General features: G+C 37.4%; 1 protein-coding gene across 4 annotated transcripts in view; it reads left to right on the top strand.

Moving 5' to 3' along the window:
• The window catches only part of U2SURP (U2 snRNP associated SURP domain containing), a 64,524-nt gene that overhangs the window by 26,087 nt on the left and 18,628 nt on the right, over positions 1 to 19,809 (top strand). The window contains exons 7-20 of one of the 4 annotated variants that reach the window (XM_080655718.1): positions 1,113 to 1,180; positions 1,627 to 1,721; positions 1,802 to 1,837; positions 1,936 to 2,018; positions 2,938 to 3,103; positions 3,294 to 3,505; positions 4,427 to 4,470; positions 7,542 to 7,646; positions 9,138 to 9,204; positions 9,281 to 9,444; positions 11,785 to 11,947; positions 12,762 to 12,841; positions 13,758 to 13,845; positions 17,222 to 17,344. In XM_080655718.1, the coding sequence (XP_080511844.1) occupies positions 1,113 to 1,180; positions 1,627 to 1,721; positions 1,802 to 1,837; positions 1,936 to 2,018; positions 2,938 to 3,103; positions 3,294 to 3,505; positions 4,427 to 4,470; positions 7,542 to 7,646; positions 9,138 to 9,204; positions 9,281 to 9,444; positions 11,785 to 11,947; positions 12,762 to 12,841; positions 13,758 to 13,845; positions 17,222 to 17,344 (1,494 nt within the window). The remainder of the gene's footprint in view (positions 1 to 1,112; positions 1,181 to 1,626; positions 1,722 to 1,801; positions 1,838 to 1,935; positions 2,019 to 2,937; positions 3,104 to 3,293; positions 3,506 to 4,426; positions 4,471 to 7,541; positions 7,647 to 9,137; positions 9,205 to 9,280; positions 9,445 to 11,784; positions 11,948 to 12,761; positions 12,842 to 13,757; positions 13,846 to 17,221; positions 17,345 to 19,809) is intronic. The other 3 variants (XM_080655719.1, XM_080655720.1, XM_080655721.1) reach the window with 3 other exon arrangements.

Consider the following 19,809-nt stretch of genomic DNA (forward strand, 5'->3'; position numbering starts at 1 on the left):
GGGATTGTTTCTTTTTCTGAGAATTCATTATTGGTGTATAAAAAAGCCATCAATTTTTGGGTGTTGATTTTGTATCCTGCTACATTGCCAAATTCATTTATTAAATCTAGTAGTTTTATGGTGGAGTCTTAGGGTTTTCTATATACAATATCATGTCATCTGTTGAAAATAATTTTTTAAAAGAAAGTCTAAAGATATTGATTGTTTTTAGTAATTCATATCCTCCCAAGGTAATTGTTTTGAAGAGTGCATATATTTGGTAGTTTTGTTCATGGAAGTTCAGTTACTTTTGCACCCCCCCCCTCCCCTCGTAGCTCAGTTGTTTAGAGCCTCATCCTAATACCCCAAGGTTGTGGGTTCCACTCCCCCCCACCACACACACACAAACCCCCAGTCAGGACACATTAAAAAATCAACCAATGCCCCTGGCTGGTTTGGCTCAGTGGATAGAGCGTCGGCCTGGGGACTGAGGGGTCCCAGGTTCGATTCCAGTCAAGGGCATATACCTTGGTTACAGGTACATCCTTAGTAGGGGGTGTGCAGGAGGCAGCTGATTGATGTTTCTAACTCTCTATTCCTCTCTGTAAAAAATCAATAAAGTATATTTTAAAAAAATCAACCAATGAATGTGAATGCATAAATAAGTGGAACAACATACCCCTCCCCCCCAGTCAATAAATTAAATATAAAAGAACTTATTAAATATTTTTTGCCCTACTTCTTCCATCAATACTCAGGCTTGATTATTGCAGGCTTTTGGGGGCTAATATTAGTGGCTCCTTTACTTTAAGACTGATGGTTGTCATTTTGTTTAGTTGTTTTTATTTTTTAAATTTAATTTTTTCCATCACCATTTATCACCTCTATATCCTCTTCCAACTCCCTTTACCCTCCTCTCTCCACAATCACCAACCTGTTTAATTGTTTTTAAAATTGTTAAATACTTAGTTTGAGAGAACAGAAAGGGAAACTAATAACAGAAGCATTCATTCTAATTTAAACAGTTAAAACATAATTGGCACTAAAATAAAAATTATTTAAAATGATTATTGAACCATTGGTTTTGTTTAACCGTCTTTTGTTTGAAGTATAACTTGTCATATCCTTCATAGCCACTGAAGAAAGGGGAGAAAGAAAAGAAAAAAAGCAATTTGGAACTCTTCAAAGAAGAATTGAAACAGTAAGTTTACTAGTGCTGAGAATGGCTATCAGAGGTATACTGAGCTGATACCTACAGATATTATAGTGGTATTTTGTGGAGTATGTATGAAAATGTATCATCCAGCATTTGGGTTGCTAGCATTATGTGGATGCAATTAAGCTAATTAATGTCCGGAGTCCTGTTTGCAGTGGAAACAAAAGCTACTGAAGAGTGGGGATAAGGAATGGTCAAACTTAGCCAAGAAAGAACAAATTCTTGTTTTTAATGTTGAATTTCTTCCTCACCTTCAAAGTGGGCTTTGTAGTTCATTGATTATGTGATATATCAGAAATTTTCTCATAACTCTGTTATAGCTGAGGGACTCTAATCTTATTTGAAGGTAATATCTGGATAAGTTCTGTTTTTATTAAATGTGAACAAACAAATTTTGGCTCATTATTAGTGATTGTAAATATTTTCAACAGAATTCAAGAAGAGCGTGATGAGAGACATAAAACAAAAGGCAGGTTAAGTCGATTTGAGCCTCCTCAGTCAGATTCTGATGGTCAGCGGCGTTCTAGTAAGTGACATTTATTTTAATGTTTATATTTGTGATTAATTATTCTGAAAACTAAGAATTGTGGTGGTTTTTTTTTTAAGTGGATGCGCCTTCAAGAAGAAATAGATCATCTGGTGGTAATACAGTTTTTTGCTCTTTTAATTAATAGAAATTGTCTAGACTTTGTATTTTTCAAATTATAATTTTTATTTTATAATTTTTGCTCTTTGCTTAGTTCTCGATGATTATGCACCTGGGTCACATGACGTGGGAGATCCAAGCACTACTAATTTATACCTTGGAAATATTAATCCACAGGTAATAGAAAAGTACAATGAATGTTGGTTTATATGCTTTTATACTTTTTTGAAGAAAACTGCTTTGTGAATCAGTAAAAAAAATAAAGTCAAGAATCTGATGTAAACAAATTTGATAGAACTACAGTCTTTAAAGTTATCTTGCTGGTATGAGCTGAATTGTCTTGCTATTCTTATTAAGGGCTTGTTTCCTCTTTCTAAAATTGCACTATATGCACTCTGAATTCAAACTGTTTTGCTAGGTGCTGATTTTATTATTTATCAATGAGGATAGGCCAGTGGTGGACAATATCTTCCTGATGCATATTTGTATTTTTTGTCTTTTATATGTTAATTCTTTTTCCCACATCAGTGTTAATTATATTATGAGGGATGTAATGGTTCTTATATATATAGTATACTCTTTCTTAAAAATTACATATCTTCTGGGACCCATTGCATATTTATCATTTTCTCTGTTCTTGATTACACTGGTAGCTGGGTGCTGGAAAAAGAAAAGGTGATGAGATCCTTTTTTTTTTTCTTTCATTGCCAACAAATAAAAAATCCTTAACCTAAATGTGGTAATTACTGCTGCCTGAGAAAACATTCATCAGTGCCTAAACAGACTTATTTTAGATGCAGGGATCTCCAAAGGAAAAACAGGGGAGGTAGAGGTGTGCTTTTGATTTTTCCAGCCACTCAGCCTCTTCACCCAGACTACTTGTTTACATAAAATAGTGAATGTCTGGTATGAAAAGATTTGGGAATATCCCATGAGGGCAGGATTTTATTTGTATAGCAGTCCTAGTACTTGAATGGAAAAATGTAGCATTAATATGTCTCTTTTCATTTTGCAAAAACTACTTTGCTTTCTGTTGCGTAGAATTATTTCTTCCCTTTCTTTTTGGCATTCAAAAAACTCTTATGCCTTTGAATAGATGAATGAAGAAATGCTGTGCCAAGAATTTGGAAGATTTGGACCGTTAGCCAGTGTGAAAATTATGTGGCCTAGAACTGATGAAGAAAGAGCAAGGGAGAGAAATTGTGGCTTTGTAGCCTTTATGAATAGAAGAGATGCTGAAAGAGCTTTAAAAAATTTAAATGGTAAGAGGTTTTTATTTTTCATTTATAGAATTCAGACCTTTTCTTTTGGTTCTGGAAAGTATGATATAAAGATTTTGGAGAAATAAATGGACCAGAAATGGAAAGGTTAAAAAATTCATTTAAATCCCTGAAATCTTTTATTTTCTTTTGTAAGTTATTACCAAGGTGATCTTTCTTTTTTTTCTTGTAGGAAAGATGATTATGTCTTTTGAAATGAAGTTAGGTTGGGGTAAAGCTGTGCCTATTCCTCCACATCCAATATACATTCCGCCTTCTATGATGGAACATACTCTTCCCCCACCTCCATCAGGACTGCCTTTTAATGCGCAGCCTAGAGAGCGGTTAAAAAACCCCAATGCTCCCATGTTACCACCACCTAAAAACAAGGAGGATTTTGAGAAGGTAATTTAAAAAAATGTACATAGGGCGGATATATTTGTAAATACTAAATCTGTGGTAGTATTTCTTTTCAACAATTATATAGAAAATATGTAATTCTGTTTGGCAACTCTTAAGTAGATGTATGTTCCCTGCCTTAGCCCATGGATACCCTGTTTGAAATACTAGGTCCTATTTTTATTGTGGCTACCATTTCTTTTTGACCATTTATTAAGTCCAGCTCCCACCACTTCCTCATTTGTCCGTTCTTGAATCCTGGTTTGCTTAAGTACAATATCTAAATTTACTTTGTTCTGAGAAAGTGATACTTTGTATTTAGTTAAGTGACTTTTCAGTTAGAAATACCTCCTAAATAGCTAAACGTTTGGATGGCATCTAGCTAACATAGTTCTCAAGATATGAAGTATTAGAATATTTAAGAGCATATGTGATTTTTAAAAACATTACTCTAGTAAAAGCAAAGGGTGAGTATTTTTTTTTTTTAATTAAACATAAAACCACCTTAATTTCAAGTTATAAGAATTTGTTGGTTGCATTATGAGTTAATTGCAACTGGCTGGTTTTAAAGGCTTGGGAACAAAAGTAGCAAACTATATTATGGTCAGAAGCAAAAGTTAATTTATTTCACAAATTAAAATCTTTATCTGATAATTCTCAAGTGTAGTACCTAATTCAGTGCATTGATGTGCATTCTGGCAGGAATGTTCTGATTCTTTGCATTTGGTGAACATTTATTGTTCACTGGACACATCCATTTGATTTTATGTAATTGCTTAGTGTATAATTACTTCAAAAGCAGTGATTGCCTGCAAAACTTGTGATTAGATGTGTAGTATTTTCATTGCATATGTATATTTTTGCTTGTTACTTGTTAACAATACTCACATATTCTATGTTTATTATCTGATGTGACTTCATATACAGACTCTGTCGCAAGCCATAGTCAAAGTGGTTATCCCAACAGAAAGGTACATGTTTTTCTTTATTATTACTGATCTAAATATAGACAATATCCCCTTCTGAATTAAAAGAAAAAATGGTGTTGAGGAAAAGGTGATATCTTGACTGAGCAATGGTTCTTCCCAGTACTTTTTTGGGGGATATGTGAAATTTAACTAACCAGTATATTGTGCAATTTTATGCCATTATCTGTTTTGCTTTTGTTACCATTGTAGGGGATTTTATAGCTTTGGTAGTTAGAATGTGTTTAATAGATTTGATCTGGTATTTTTAGTTTAATTGCATTAGATTATTGTGATGGGAAAATACGGATTTTAAATGTATCTTAAATCTTAGATAACTTTCTAGTTTGACCTAATCTGTTATTTTTCTTTGTTTCTGTGTTTAATATGCAACCTTAGTTTGAGTTTCCTTATTGAAGACATAGCTTTGTTTTTTTCTGATTGAATTTAAGAAGGAATTCCTATTAGTTTCATGAACACTAAACCTATTAGAAACTTTTAAAATGATAATAAAGTTTTTTGGAATTCTTTTCTTTTCCTTTCTTTTTTCTTTTCAACATAATGTTGAAGCAGAAGAATTCATGCTGTAGGTATGCTCTTGCTCAGTCAAGTTAAGCCTTTTCCCAAACACAGGAACACAACACTGGTTGAATAATAAATGAACACAAAAGAATACCAAATTCTCTTTGACATTGGCCTTGGTGAGCAACACCAGCTGAACTGTCTGCGGCAGCGGGGGACCAGGAAAACATCATGGGATGGATTGGGAAAGTATACAGTTTTTGACCAGACATTGGTACGATCGACTGCAATAAATGTGGTTTTATTATAACTGAGAAACATTTTTTTGTGGTTTTTTTTTTGTTGTTGTTGTTGTTGTTGCCCAGAATAAGATAATTACCATTTTAAAATAAAATAGTACACTTAAAATATATCACCTTTTTGTACTACACTGTTTCATTCTGATAGTAAAGTCACCTTTCTTAAAATAAGAAAAACAATCTTAAGGAAAAAGAGTGTGATTACAGTTATTTAATAATGTTGGATTCAAATTAGAAATAACTAATTGTCAGATTCTGATTTTAAATAATTATATGCAACATTTTTAAACTTTAAATTTTCTAAAAATAGATTTTATCAGTTACAAGCCTATTTAAAACTATAAGTGGGTTTTTTCTTCCACTGATAAATCATTCACAGGAAAGTATTTTGTAGCATTCAAAAAGCATATATTAAGTAGTAGCTTTACATGTGGCTCAGCTTCTTTGTAAACAAAATTTTGAGTACATTTTGCTAAATGTCTTGACGCACTACTAGAACGAATCCTTTGTTTTAAACTTGCTAAACCATTTTTAAATCTATCTTTAATACCCTAAGTCAAGTTAGTTTTGACTTAATTCATACAACTTTCTGAATGTATAGCATTTATCCACCTAGAAAGTGACTTTATACTGTATATTGTGATACATAAGATTTCCCTTTATTGTAATTTGACACATAGCAGTAGGAGTTTTGGAACTGAATCATAACTTTGAACTAACCATAGATCTGAGAATATGTTCATTTTCATTTGGAAATCAAGAACTGCAAATTTGCAGAGCAATTAATACTTCCATGAAAGAAAAAAAAATACTTAGCTTTAAAATTAAATAATACTTTTTGTTTTAACAATTTAAAGTTGAATCAATAGTTTTTAAGTATGTAGTTCCCCTTTGGAAAGATTAAACTTTCATATAATTTTTTGACCTCTTTTAGGTTCCTTTAGGAGGTGAAAAAATTCATTTTTTCCCCCCGCTATGTAGAGATTTTAGTGTTCACTTAAGTAGGTTTGTTTGAAAACTGAGAGAAAATAATTATAATAACCATGAGATAAATTATATTACTATTCATGTACTCTGAAGCAGGCATTCTAGAGCCAAAAAAATTCTGTCTTATTCTATAACTATATATATATTCTGGCAGTTTCATAAACTTAATTTCTTGATTTGAGCTGGGAATGCTAAAGGTGTAATTTTTGTGTGCCTTGTACCAAGAGCCAATATCCTTTTGCTTTTCCCAATTATTATTTGCCAATTCTATACTGGGGGACTGGTGAAATGAGAAATCAAGAGCAGCTTATAGTAAGTTGAGTCATTTTGCCTGACATCATAACCAATGTCTAAAATTATGTTTGGAGTCTAATAAGGTATATGATTTTAGAACCCAGCTACAGATTTTAAAAATAAAGACTGTCTATGAGCCCAACCCATAAAATGAATGTATTAAAAAATTGCATGTTTATTTTTGGCTTAAATATTGGAAAGTAATTGAAAAATATGAAGGGTATCCCACCATGTCCCTTATTTGAAATATTTTGGAAAGAGGACTCCATTTATTTAAGGCTTTGTCAATATAATTGCTTCATTGATTTATAATACACAGGCAGAATTATACATGTCATGAATTGTGTGAACTAGTTTAAAGTGTGGTCCAAAGATATGTTGCCTCATTAAAGGTCAGATTCAATAAAAACTCTTATCTGCTATATGTGTACCAGAAAAACACAGGAGTTGGATGGATTTTTTATTAAGTCAGGCCTTAAATTTGTTAAATAGTTTTGCATTTTTATAAGTGGCAGTCGTGTACGTAACATTTCAACACCGCAAAGTGCTTGGTTTAGGAATATTTTAAAACTGAGAGAGTGTGTAAGATTTTAGATGGCTGTGATAACATGTAAGGTCTAAATTACTGACACTATATATTTGCAGCTTTTTAATTAGTTGTGATTCATAATTTAATGTTTTGCATTTGGAAAATGAAATTAAGTGGCATTTAGAAAATTAAGTCTTTATTGTTATGAAGCTGTGTTGTGATTTTCTACCCTTCCTTTACCATTCCTCCCCCTCCCTTTCTCCTATCCCTCTGTCCCACTCCCTCTTAACGTACAAGGCATTAACATGCTCCAGGTTACTTTTTTGGTATAAAATTCTGTATTAGCAGAATAATTTTTTTCTGCACAATATAGTAACTTAGGTCAAGTGTAGTTTTATATAGTGTTAGGTCTGAATCCATTTTCTTTAACTGTGTTGTTGTTGTAGGAATTTGCTCGCCCTGATACATCGAATGATAGAGTTTGTTGTACGTGAAGGGCCAATGTTTGAAGCTATGATTATGAACAGAGAAATCAACAATCCCATGTTCAGGTGTGCATTTTTTTGTGTGTGTGTGTTAAAATCCTATATAATAAAAGGCTAATATGCAAATTGACCGAATGGCAGAACGACTGGTCACTATGACATGTACTGACCACCAGGGGCAGACGCTCAATGCAGGAGCTGCCCCCTGGTGGTCAGTACTCTCTCACAGTGGGAGCACCGCTCAGCCAGAAGCCGGGCTCATGGCTGGCGAGCGCAGTGGTGGTGGTGGGCACCTCTCCCGCCTCTGCGGCAGTGCTAAGGATGTCCAACTGACGACTTAGGCCCGCTCCCCCTGCAGCCATTAGTTGGACATCCTCTGAGGGCTCCCGGACTGCGAGAGGGCACAGACTGGGCTGAGGGCCCCTCTCCTCCCCACCCCAGTGCACAAATTTCGTGCACCAGGCCTCTAGTACATATATAACAAAATTTACCATTTTTATGTGTACAGTTCAGTGGCATTAAGTATGTTCACATTGTTATGTAACCATCACCAGTAATTCCTTTCCAGAACTTTTTTCGTCTTCCATAACTGAAACTTTGTACCACTTTAAACAACTCCCCATTTCCTTGATTCACCTAGCTTCTGATAGTCACCATTCTGCTCTCTTTGAATTTGGTTACTCTAGGTACCTCATATAAGTAGAATCAGATAGTATTTGTACTTTGGTGACTGGTTTATTTCACTTAGCATAATGTCTTCAAGGGTTATGCATGTTGTAGCATTTGTCAAAATTTCATTACTTTAAAGTCTAAAATATATTCCATTGCATGCTTTACCACATTTCATTTATAATCAGTATGAATTTTAAAAGTACTTTTCATTTTTGGAATTAGATATATTTCCAAGAATAAAGTTACAAAAGTATCAGGTTATTTTTGCAATGGGATGAAAAGGCATATTTAGTAATTGAACTAAAATGTATTTTGGTCAGTTTTCCATCTGATTTTGCTTTAGCTAATAAAATAGCATTGTTTTTAGCATTCTCTAGGAGGAAAATACATTTCATTATGCTTTTCAATGAGTTTTTCATAAGTGAGATATAGTAGAACAAATGAGGCTTATAGGAAATTGCTTATCTTCTAAGACATCCATTTAACACATTTTTTTTTTTTTTGGTGTGAATGAATCAAAATTATACCTATTTCATTTAACACTCTTACGTAGCTTTAAAAAAAACCACCGTTTAAAATTATATCTTGGGAAAATATCTTTATTGTCAGACACAGTATCTGGCACATTTTATTGAACACAATACAATTGTAAGATTTAGCAAGATTCATATATGCCTTGTGAGTATTAATATCAGTCATGAAGGCATTCTGGGGCTGGGTGAGGAAAGACATAGATAGCACATGACATGAATAGGAGTTTCTCTTCAGTAATCTTTGCTTTTGGTTTTATTTAGAACTAAGTAGGCAGATATTTTTCATTTGTTTATAATTACTTGAATGCAGTTCTTCCTTAAATAATCTGATGCTTAATTTGTTTTATTTTAGATTCTTATTTGAAAACCAGACACCAGCCCATGTTTACTATAGGTGGAAGCTTTATTCTATTCTTCAGGCAAGTAGAATCAGTTACTTTGTTAATTTTGACTGAGGTATTGGAGCTTTCTAATAACATTCTGGGTGTTTATTAGGGAGATTCTCCAACTAAGTGGCGGACGGAAGATTTTCGTATGTTCAAAAATGGATCTTTTTGGAGGCCACCACCATTAAATCCATACCTGCATGGGATGTCAGAAGAGCAAGAAACAGAAGCTTTTGTAGAGGAGCCTAATAAAAAGGGAGCACTTAAGGAAGAGTAAGATTTTTTTCCCTTTCTGTTACATATTCAGAAAAGTCCTTTAATGGTGCTTTAATTAATGGTCTTAGTAAGATGTTAATCTTAAAATAAAGTTTTTAAATGTGCTTAAACATCTTAGCAAGAGTAAGTGTGTATTTTATTGACCTTGACCTCTTCCTACTGATAAAATTGGTAATAAAATTTGTGATTTTTTAAGCAGTGATTCTCTAGCAGTGGAATACTTCATATTCTTACAGAAATTACCTCAATAGTCTTAGAATTCTTGTCTCTCTGAATGCAACATAAAGAGGAAAAATAGTTGTCTGGCTTAGTAAGGTCAGATGGTTGACTGTTGAAGTGTCTCTACAGTGTACAGTATATGGCCACCATGGGTGCATATGTTCTTAACAGTGCTCTGCCAGCTCTGGGACAGTGAAGTTAGCCTGGTTTAAGAAGCAGAAACATCTTTTCCCAAGCGGCTGATGAAGATGGTGGAGGGGCAGGTCCTGGTGCTTGGTGGTTAAGGCATCTCCTGGGCGCCTGGCGGCCATCGTCACTATGCACTGTGAAGACATCAACATTTCTGACAATTTTTACAGAAACAAGTTGAAGGTTCTGGCCTTCCTCTGCAAGCAGATGAACACCAACCCATCCCAAGGTCCTTACCACTTCCCAGCCCAGCCGCATCTTTTGGCGGACTGTGTGAGGCATGCTGCCGCACAAGACCAAGTGAGGCCTTCGGCCTTGGACTGCCTTAAGGTGTTTGATGTTGATGGGATCCCGCTGCCCTATGATAAGAAAATGCTAATGGTGGCTCCTGCTGCCCTCAAGGGTGTGCGTCTGAAGCCTACCAGGGAAGTTGGCCTACCCAGGATGCCTGGCTCATTAGATTTCCCTGAAAGTACCAGCAGTCACAGCCAGTCTGGAAGAGGAGAGGCAGGAGAAGGCCAAGATCCATTACAGGAAGGAAAATCAGCTTGTGAGGCTGTGGAAACAGGAATGTGGAGAAGAAAACTGACACACAGAGGTTGTCCTCAAGAGTCATGGACTTCCAATCCGAGTGCAATAAAATTGACTGTTAATTTCTCATGCTGGGCCTGGCCTGCCCTTCCTCACTGCACCCTAGGATATGAGGGACCTCCAGGGGCTGTCATCGAAGGCTACAGGCACTGTGGACAGTAGTAGACTGGGAACAAAGAAGGGTCCTTAGTCACTGCTGTTTAAGAAACGCCTTCTAAAAGGTTTAAATGGCTCTAAGAGCTGTACAGGCATAGTTTGCCTGTGACCTACTCATTCTTGAGAGCTTTAGGAAATTAGCAGTTAGAATAGCTAGTTCAGTTTCAGTATTTACAAGTAAGCTGGAAAACAAATTTAAACTTCCCACATGGTCAGATACTGTGTTCTGCAGCAGTTAGGAAGTGAGTGAATGCTTTGGGTCAGGATGAGCCTGATGTACGAGCTATCACATGCTTAGACTGGGTTGGACAGCATGGGAGTCACAGGCATTGCCCTTGCATCCTCCCTGTACCTTGTGATCAGAAACGAATAAATTATTTTTAAAAAATGTAACTACTAAATGTTCAGTGCAAGTTCTGTATACCTCATGGAAAAAGAATTTTTAGCATATAGGATTATATATTTCACTGCATAGTCTATAAATCTGAATCTAGTTGCACTGATGCATTGTTTATGAGAGCATTTGGTAATGGAGAACTATAGTATTTGAAGTATATTTGCTTCTGAAGATGTGTGTTCATTATTTTGACTAGGGGTCCACAAACAGCCCACAGGCTAAATCTGGCTGCCTTCTGTTCTTGTAAAGTTTTATTGCAACACGGTCATGTCCATTCCTTTCCATGCTGTCTATGGCTCTGTGGTGGTGTACTAGCAGTAAAGTAACTGTGACAGAAACCATATGGATTGCAAAGCCTAAACTATTTACTATCTGTTCCTTTACAGGAGAAGTTTATCAGCCCCTGTTTTAGCCTTTCCTAACGCTATGTAGCAGTGCTAAAAGTAACAGACTTCCTTCAAAGGAGGGTAAAGAACAGGAAGGTTCTTTTTCAGTGGAGTGGTGTAAAAGGACTGGGGTGCTTTTAAATACTCTTGAAAAAGTGCCCATAATTTTAAAATGACTTAATTTGTAAAATAAAAGTCACTGGAATTGTTTATTAGTTTAAGGCCAGGAAAATTATTCTTCCTCATATAAGTTCTTTATAAAAAAAGGAACATATTTGGGGGACTTATTACAAATCAGATTTAACACACTTTAATTGTCAGAATTATTTTACTGATTGGGTTTTAAAGAAATTAAGTTTATAAGCAGTAACTATAACGACATTTGAAATTTGTATTTAGACAGAGGGACAAATTAGAAGAAATCCTGCGGGGGTTAACTCCAAGGAAAAATGATATTGGAGATGCAATGGTTTTCTGTCTTAATAATGCTGAAGCTGCTGAAGAAATAGTGGATTGCATTACTGAGTCATTGTCCATCCTAAAGACACCCCTTCCCAAAAAGGTATGATTTTTGTTTTTGTTTATTCATGAAACCATTTAAACAGTTGTTTATTCTGATGGACTTCAGTTAATATTATTACATTGATATTTTTAAGTCTAATTACAAAATTCAAAAATAAACATTTTTAAGAAAAGAAAGTAATCATATGGATTATATAAACCACTTAACAGGTTAATTGTTTATAAGATACTGCTTAATTCCTAATTGAGTAGATTATTGAGTTATATATCTAATTTAAAAATTATAATCCCTCTTGAATTTAGAAATTCCAACAAGTAAAAGAAGATCTGCTTTTCATTCCTAGATCTTATCACTAGCTAACTAGTCTTGGATGGCTTATAAGTTAAAATGAATGCTTACTTTGCCAAGGTTCCTCATCATATAGTAATTAATGAATCAATTTGTCATTTATTCATTTAGATAACATTTATTGAGTTATGTGCCAGCTGATTTTTCTTAATAGACAGATTGATTAGGTAAAAGGGGAGATAATAGTTGACTCTTTGGATTGAAATTGGTTTCCTTTTTTATATGAAGACCTTGAGCCAGGAAATCTTTTCTTATGCAGTCTTGTTATGTTAATTGACAGAGAAGTTAATAGGTTGAAATGTAAATGAGTTAAAGTTTTATCCCTGCAAAAGTCATGATTGTGGAATTTCTTGTAACTATTCTAATTAGTCATGATTATTAAATTGTAAACATTAGCCTTATTACACCGATTCCAAAAAATTCAATATGGATTTTTTTTCTAGATATGTTGTTTGCTGATGGTTTTTATTTTTAATTGGTTTTATGTTATCTTTTGGTATTCTAGATTGCCAGATTATATTTGGTTTCTGATGTTTTGTACAACTCTTCAGCAAAAGTTGCCAATGCTTCATATTATAGGAAATTGTAAGTATAATGATGTAAATTGATATTTCTGAAATAAAATACTTTAGGGTAAGGAGTTCAGAAGAGAGCACTGTTTTGTTAACACCCTCCAATAATAAATAATTTGAATTTCTTTGTAGTCATAGAATATTCTAAAAAATTGGATTGCATTCATTGAACTAAACCACTTTCAAGCTAAAGTAGCATTTTTTTGAAAGTTTTTATTGGTTAACTTGGTAACAAGACAAATAGGACCAGTTAAAAAGTAACTTTTTTATTGAATATTTAGCCACTTATATAATAAATAAACTGAAACAATGGCAGACGAAGAGACAAAAGACAAAGCATTAACTATCTAATATGTGTTTTTTTCTGATCATCATTATATTGTTGTAGTTCATTGCTAATGCTTTCCTCGGCAATAGGAAATTATGTTGCTTAACTGTAATTAATTTAGAACTCTTCCATAATTCCCCAGAGTTCCTTTTGGTGTTTATTTTATGAATTAGGGAAATATTTCCTCCCTTAACAGACTCTGAGAGGAAATTTGGAGGTGTGGGTTCTAATCTTAGTTCTCCTATTTGTTTTTTTGCCTTGGAAAAGTCACTTAACTCTTTCATTTGCTTTTTTATAAAACAAAGAGTTCAGACTAGGTGGCTGAAAGTGTCAGATGTAAAGTTCCTTGCTAATCAAGGAACTACTACTTAAGACTCTTGGGGATTTTGCAGGAGAAAAATTTAGAATTAGGTATTAAAGCAGTTGAATTACAGTTTTAGAGGTTAAGCACCTAATTCTTGATTTTTACAAGATTACTTAATTTATTGGTAGGTTTTGTTGTGTTTTTTTTTTAGGTCCGGGAGGGGTTTGGCTAGCACACTGAAGTAGATAGGGATTTTTAAACAAATTCTGTTTTAAGAATATATTATTTCAATTTCAGTTTTGAAACAAAGTTATGTCAGATATTTTCAGACCTCAATGCTACCTATCGTACAATTCAAGGCCATTTACAGTCTGAAAACTTTAAGGTATGTTTACTATTTTATTATTTTTGCTGCCTTAGTGTTGAATATGGGGGATGGGAACTGAGAAGCACATTGGATGGCTAGAAAAGTATATAAGACATACTAGAGGCCTGGTGCACGAATTCGTGCACCAGTGGGGTCACTCGGCCTGGCTTGTGGGATCAGGCTGAAACCAGCTCTCCGACATTCCCCAAGGGGTCCCAGATTGCAAGAGGGCACAGGTCAGGCCAAGGAACCCCACCGGTGCACGATCGTGCCTGGGGAGGGATGCGGGAGGTTGGCCAGCTGGGGAGGGGCCTCAGGAGGGCTCCAGGGTGTGTCCAGCTCATCTTGCTTAGTCCCGATCTGCCGGACCCCAGCAGCAAGCTAACCTATTGGAGCGTCTATCCCCTGCTGGTCAGTGCATGTCATAACAACTGATTGAGTGGCCTTAGCATATTGAATGGCTAACCGGTCAGTTGGACACTTAGCATATTAGACTTTTATTATATAGGATATAAAACATAACTTGCCTGATTCAGAAATTATTCTGAAATTTACTGTGATGTTACCTTCATTTCAAAATATACCTGAAATTTAAAATGTATTATCTAGTGTTATTTTGTCGATTGTTTTAGTTTTAAGTACTTTTCACTGAAAATTAGTCTGCACTTTTCAAAAAACACACTCAGAAGATCACTTATCTTGCAATGGTATACAGTAATGCACTATAAAGACATTTCAGTAAAAAATGATGGTGGGCCCTGGCTGGTTTGGCTTAGTGGAAAGAGTGTCAGCCTACAGACAGAGGGTCCTAGGTTCCGTTCTGGTCAAGGGCATGTACCTGGGTTGCAGGCTCAATCGCCCCAGTCCTGGTCGGGGCATGTGCAAAGGCAACCAATTGATGTGTCTCTCTCACATTGATGTTTCTCTCTCTCTGTCTCTCTTCCTTCCATTCTCTAGAAAATCAATGGAAAAATATCCTCAGGTGAGGATTAAAAAAAAATAATAATTTTTAAAAATATAGTGTTTCTTACACAAGATTATAGTGGAACTGAAAAACTCCTTGCCTAGTGATATCGTAATGACTAGTGCAGCATATTCTCACATCTTTGTAATAATGCTGGCGTAAACAAACTTACAGTGCTGTCAGTCACATAAAAGTATGTTATATACTATTATGTATAGTCATAATACTTGCTAATGATAATAAATGACATACTTGTTTTTGTATATACTTAACTTTTTGATATTGTATTTTTTGGGGGCATTAATCCTCACCCTAGGATATTTTTTCTATTGATTTTTAGAGAGTGGAAGGGAAGTAAGGAGTGGGGGGGGAGAGAGAGAAACATCTATGTGAGAGAGACACATCAATTGGTTGCCTCCCACACTCACCCCAACTTTGGGCCTGGATCAAACCTGTAACCCAGGTATGTGCTTTTGACTGGGCATCGAACCCGTGATCCTTTGGGGTGTGGGCTGATGCTCTAATCACCAAGACACACCAGCCAGGGCACTTTTATGGTTATTTTAGAATATACTCTTTCTGCTAAATAAAATGTTTGCTGTAAAATAGTATGTCGTGTTACCTGGCAACAGCCTCATAAATCTCTTGAATATTGTTCTCTTGTGCTTGATTTAATCTCATGTTTTGTACAGTAACATGCTTGCACAGGTTTGTAGTCCAGGAGCAATAGGCTATACCATACAGCCTAGGAGTGTAGTAGCTGTACCATCTAGGTGTTGTAGGTGCACTCTCTGATGTTTGCACGATGAAATCACTTAACAATACATTTCTTAGAACAATATTCCTGTTGTTAAACTTTTATAATTTGGCTGGATTAGGAACATACATTTTAATTATCCACGTTTACAAAGTATATGCATTACTAATTTTTATAACCTCTTAAGCTGTAAGCCCATGTTAAGAAAAGCTAAACAAAATACCTTATCCTATCTAATAAAAGAGTAATATGAAAATTGACCGTACCTCCCTACACCCACAAGCCATGCCCACCAGCCAGTCAGGAGTGAGTATGCAAATTAACCCAACCAAGATGGCTACAGCCACAGAGTGAGCAGGAGGCTTGGGTTTCCCCGGCAATGGAGGAAGCCAAGCTTTCCACCCGCCCTGGCCTTTGCTCAAGGCTACAAAGTTTCAATTATAGAAGATAAACAAATCCCAGATACCAGGGCCTCCGCTTGGATCACTGGGGGGCGTGGCTGGCCTGCAAACTACCACAGGCCCCTCGCCCAGGCTGCCCCACACCCCAAGGGAACCCCCACCCTGATCCAGGACACCCTTCAGGGCAAACCAGCCAGCCCCCACCCATGCATCAGGCCTCTGTCCTATCTAATAAAAGAGTAATATGCTAATTGACCATCACTCCAACACACAAGATGGCTGCCCCCATGTGGACACAAGATGGCTGCCACAAGATGGCCAGCAGGGGAGGACAGTTGGGAGGGATCAGGCCAGCAGGGGAGGGCAGTTGGGGGCGATCAAGCCTGCAGGGAAGGGCATTTGGGGGGGTGTTGACCAGGCCTGCAGGGTGGGCAGTTAGGGGCAACCAGGCTGGCAGGGGAGCAGTTAGGCATCAATCAGGCTGGCAGGGGAGTGGTTAGGGGGTGATCAGGCTGGCAGGCAGAAGCGGTTAGGGGCAATCAGGAAGGCAGGCAGGCGAGCAGTTGGGAGCCAGCAGTCCTGGATTGTGAGAGGGATGTCTGACTGCCCGTTCAGGCCCGATCCCAGATTGGAGAGGGTGCAGGCTGGGCTGAGGGACACACACCCCTGTGCACGAATTTCGTAGTAATTGAATAAATAGATGTATTTTCATTGGAAGAAGACTTCTGTAAGGAAATTTTTTAGCTTGGAAAGATGCCCAATGACAGCACCATTTAGGGGATTCAAACAAACCAACAGCACTTAAAATATTTTAACCTTAAATGACCATAAGTCAGAGTTTATATAGAGAGGTTTAGGGATGGGACCAAAAAAAAAGTGTTAGCCAGAATTAGGAAGTACTTCATTGGATTATAAAGGAATTTGGGTCCTATCTTACATACCTTGATATCCAGCTTTCATAAGTTCCTAAGATAATGTTTCCCAGAATGTGGCCTCATGTGTACCACTAGTGATATGTATGGGACAGTGATCTTAGGATGATCAAGAACAAATAGTGCTGCTTTTTAATTTTTTTTAATTAAATTTTTAATTAATTTTAATTAAATAACGACATTGATTTGTTTAAAAACATGGCAATGATAGTTATTTTCTTTAAATTGTAAAAAGAATTTTGACTTAGTGAAAAATTCAACAAATTGTGATATTTATTTTCATGAGATGAAGTTTGAATTGTTGTCATAAATAATTTGTTATGTTTTCCTATTTGTTTAGCAACGGGTAATGACCTGCTTCAGAGCATGGGAAGATTGGGCAATTTATCCAGAACCATTTTTGATCAAATTACAAAATATTTTCTTAGGACTTGTAAATATTATTGAAGAAAAGGAAACAGAGGTAGGTACTCAGTATATTTGTCTGATTATTATATTTAAGTAGAGACCCAGTGCACAAAATTTGTGCATTGAGTGGGGCTGGTCCCTCAGCCCAGCCTGCAACCCTCTCTAATATGAGACCCCTTGGGATCGGGCCTAAACCTGCAGTCGGACATCCCTCTCACAATCCAGGACTGCTGGCTCCTAACCACTCGCCTGCCTGCATGCCTGATTGCCCCTAACTGCTTCTACCTGCCAGCTTGATCACCCCCTAACTACTCCCCTGCCAGCCTGATTAACACCTAACTGCTCCCCTGCCAGCCTGATTAACACCTAACTGCTCCCCTGTAGGCCTGGTCGCCCCCAATTGCCCTCTCCTGTCAGCCTATTTCCCTCCAACTGCCCTCCCCTGCAGGCCTGTTTCCCCCCCCAACTGCCCTCCCCTGCCGTCCTGGTCTTGCTCCCAACTGCCCTTCCCTGCCAGTCTGATCTCCCCTAACTGCCTCTGCCTGCCTGATCACCCCTAACTTCCCTCCCCTACAGGCCTGATCTCGCCCCCAACTGCCCTCCTCTGCCGGCCAATTTGGTTCTGATTGGTCGGTTTCTATGCCAAGTCAGTGTCTCTGGGCGTATCAACAGGGCCTGATCAGAAAGGTGGGGCTGATCAGTAACCCCGGTGGAGGCCTGGAGAGAAATGGAGGTGCGGCTGCTGACCAGGCCTGGAAAGAAAGAGAAGCAAGTGCTGATCAACAGCTGCCACAGAGGCTACAGATCAGACTCTGCTTCTCTCTTCAGGCCTCTCTCCTGGCCTGATATTCGCAGCCCCCTCAGCAGTTAGTGTTGGGTCTCCATGGCAACCCAGCGCTGACAGCAGGACTAACTTCTGGTTGGTCGAGCCTCCCGATTGTTGCGGATGTGATGTACCCAGGGTTTTTTATATATTAGGATGATTTTTATATGATGATTTCAAAGAGAAATAGAGGAAAGGAGAGACAGAGAAACATTAGAAATCTTGACTTATTGTTCCACTAATTTATGCATCCATTGGTTGATTCTTGTATGTGCCATTACTGGGGATCAAACCTGCAGCCTTGGTGTACCGGGGCGATACTCTAAACCAGCTGAGCTACCCAGCCAGGGCCTTGTCTGATTATTTTAAAATTTATTTCTGGGGATGCTCTGGAGTGTGATATGTTACAGATAGAAAATTTCTTCATGAAAATATTTTTACCACTAAATAGTAGATTTTGTTGCTGGAATTACTAGAACTCACTAGTTGAGATTATTTGTAACAGAAATTCTCTGTTTTGTGTACTTATGTGAAAATCAGTGACTGGTTTTTTATTTGATGATATGAAAAGATTTACTGTATACCAGTAGAAAAAAGCAAGTAATTGGGAATCTATGTAGTAGGATTTTATTTTGTTAGACTAAAGATCCTATGTAATAAAACTCTAATATGCAAATCGACGGAACAGCAGAAATACTGGTGGAACTACCGGTTGCTATGATGCGCACGGACCACCAGGGGGCAGACACTCAATGCAGGAGCTGACCCCTTGTGGTCAGTGCACTCCCACAGCTGGAGCACTGCTCAGCCAGAAACTGGGCTCCCGGCTGGTGAGCTCAGCGGCAAGCCGAGCAGGCAAGCGCTAGAGTGAGGGGTCCCAGATTGCAAGGGGGTGCAGTGCAGGCCAGGCTGAGGGACCTCTACTTCATCCCCCCACACACACACACACACGAATTTTGTGCATCGGGCCTCTAGTAGCTATATGAGTATGTATGAACATGAAAAGATGTACCACAATGATAGTGGATTCTATTCATCACCATTCTGTTGCTTTTTACCTCCTCAGTAGTTCTTGAATCTTTCATATTTATAATTCAATCCAGCTGTCATATTTTCACTTTCTTCCTTACAAGATATTCCTAATTGGCATCCATATTCCAACCACATGGTACTGTGTCAATTTCTTTTTATTTTTCTTCAATGTATAATGTTTCCTCCTACCATAGCTCTTTCTGGAACATCTTTTTTATTTTACCTGAGATCTTCAGACCTCAGTTTAAGCATGATGTCAGAATCTTCTCTGACCTCTTTAGGTGAAACTACTTATTATGTACTCTGATAGTATGATATACCTCCTTGTTTTAGCATTCATCCTAGTTGCAGTTATATGTATATTAGAGACCCCGTGCACAAAATTCGTGCACTCAGGGGGTCCCTCAGCCCGGCCTGCGCCCTCTCGCAGTCCAGGAACCCTCAGGGGATGTCTGACTGCCAGCCCAGGGAGCGGACCTAAGCTGGCAGTTCAAATTCCTTAGCGCTGCTGCGCAGACAGGAGAGGCTCCCGCCACTGCCACTGTGCTCGCCAGCCATGAGCCTGGTTTCTTGTTGAGCGGCGCTCTCCCTGTGGGAGTGCACTGACCACCAGGGGGCAGCTCCTGCACTGAGCGTCTGCCCTCTGGTAGTCAGTGCGCATCATA

This window comes from Plecotus auritus (assembly GCF_963455305.1).
Source record: "Plecotus auritus genome assembly, chromosome: 2".
In the NCBI taxonomy this organism is placed as follows: domain Eukaryota; kingdom Metazoa; phylum Chordata; class Mammalia; order Chiroptera; family Vespertilionidae; genus Plecotus; species Plecotus auritus.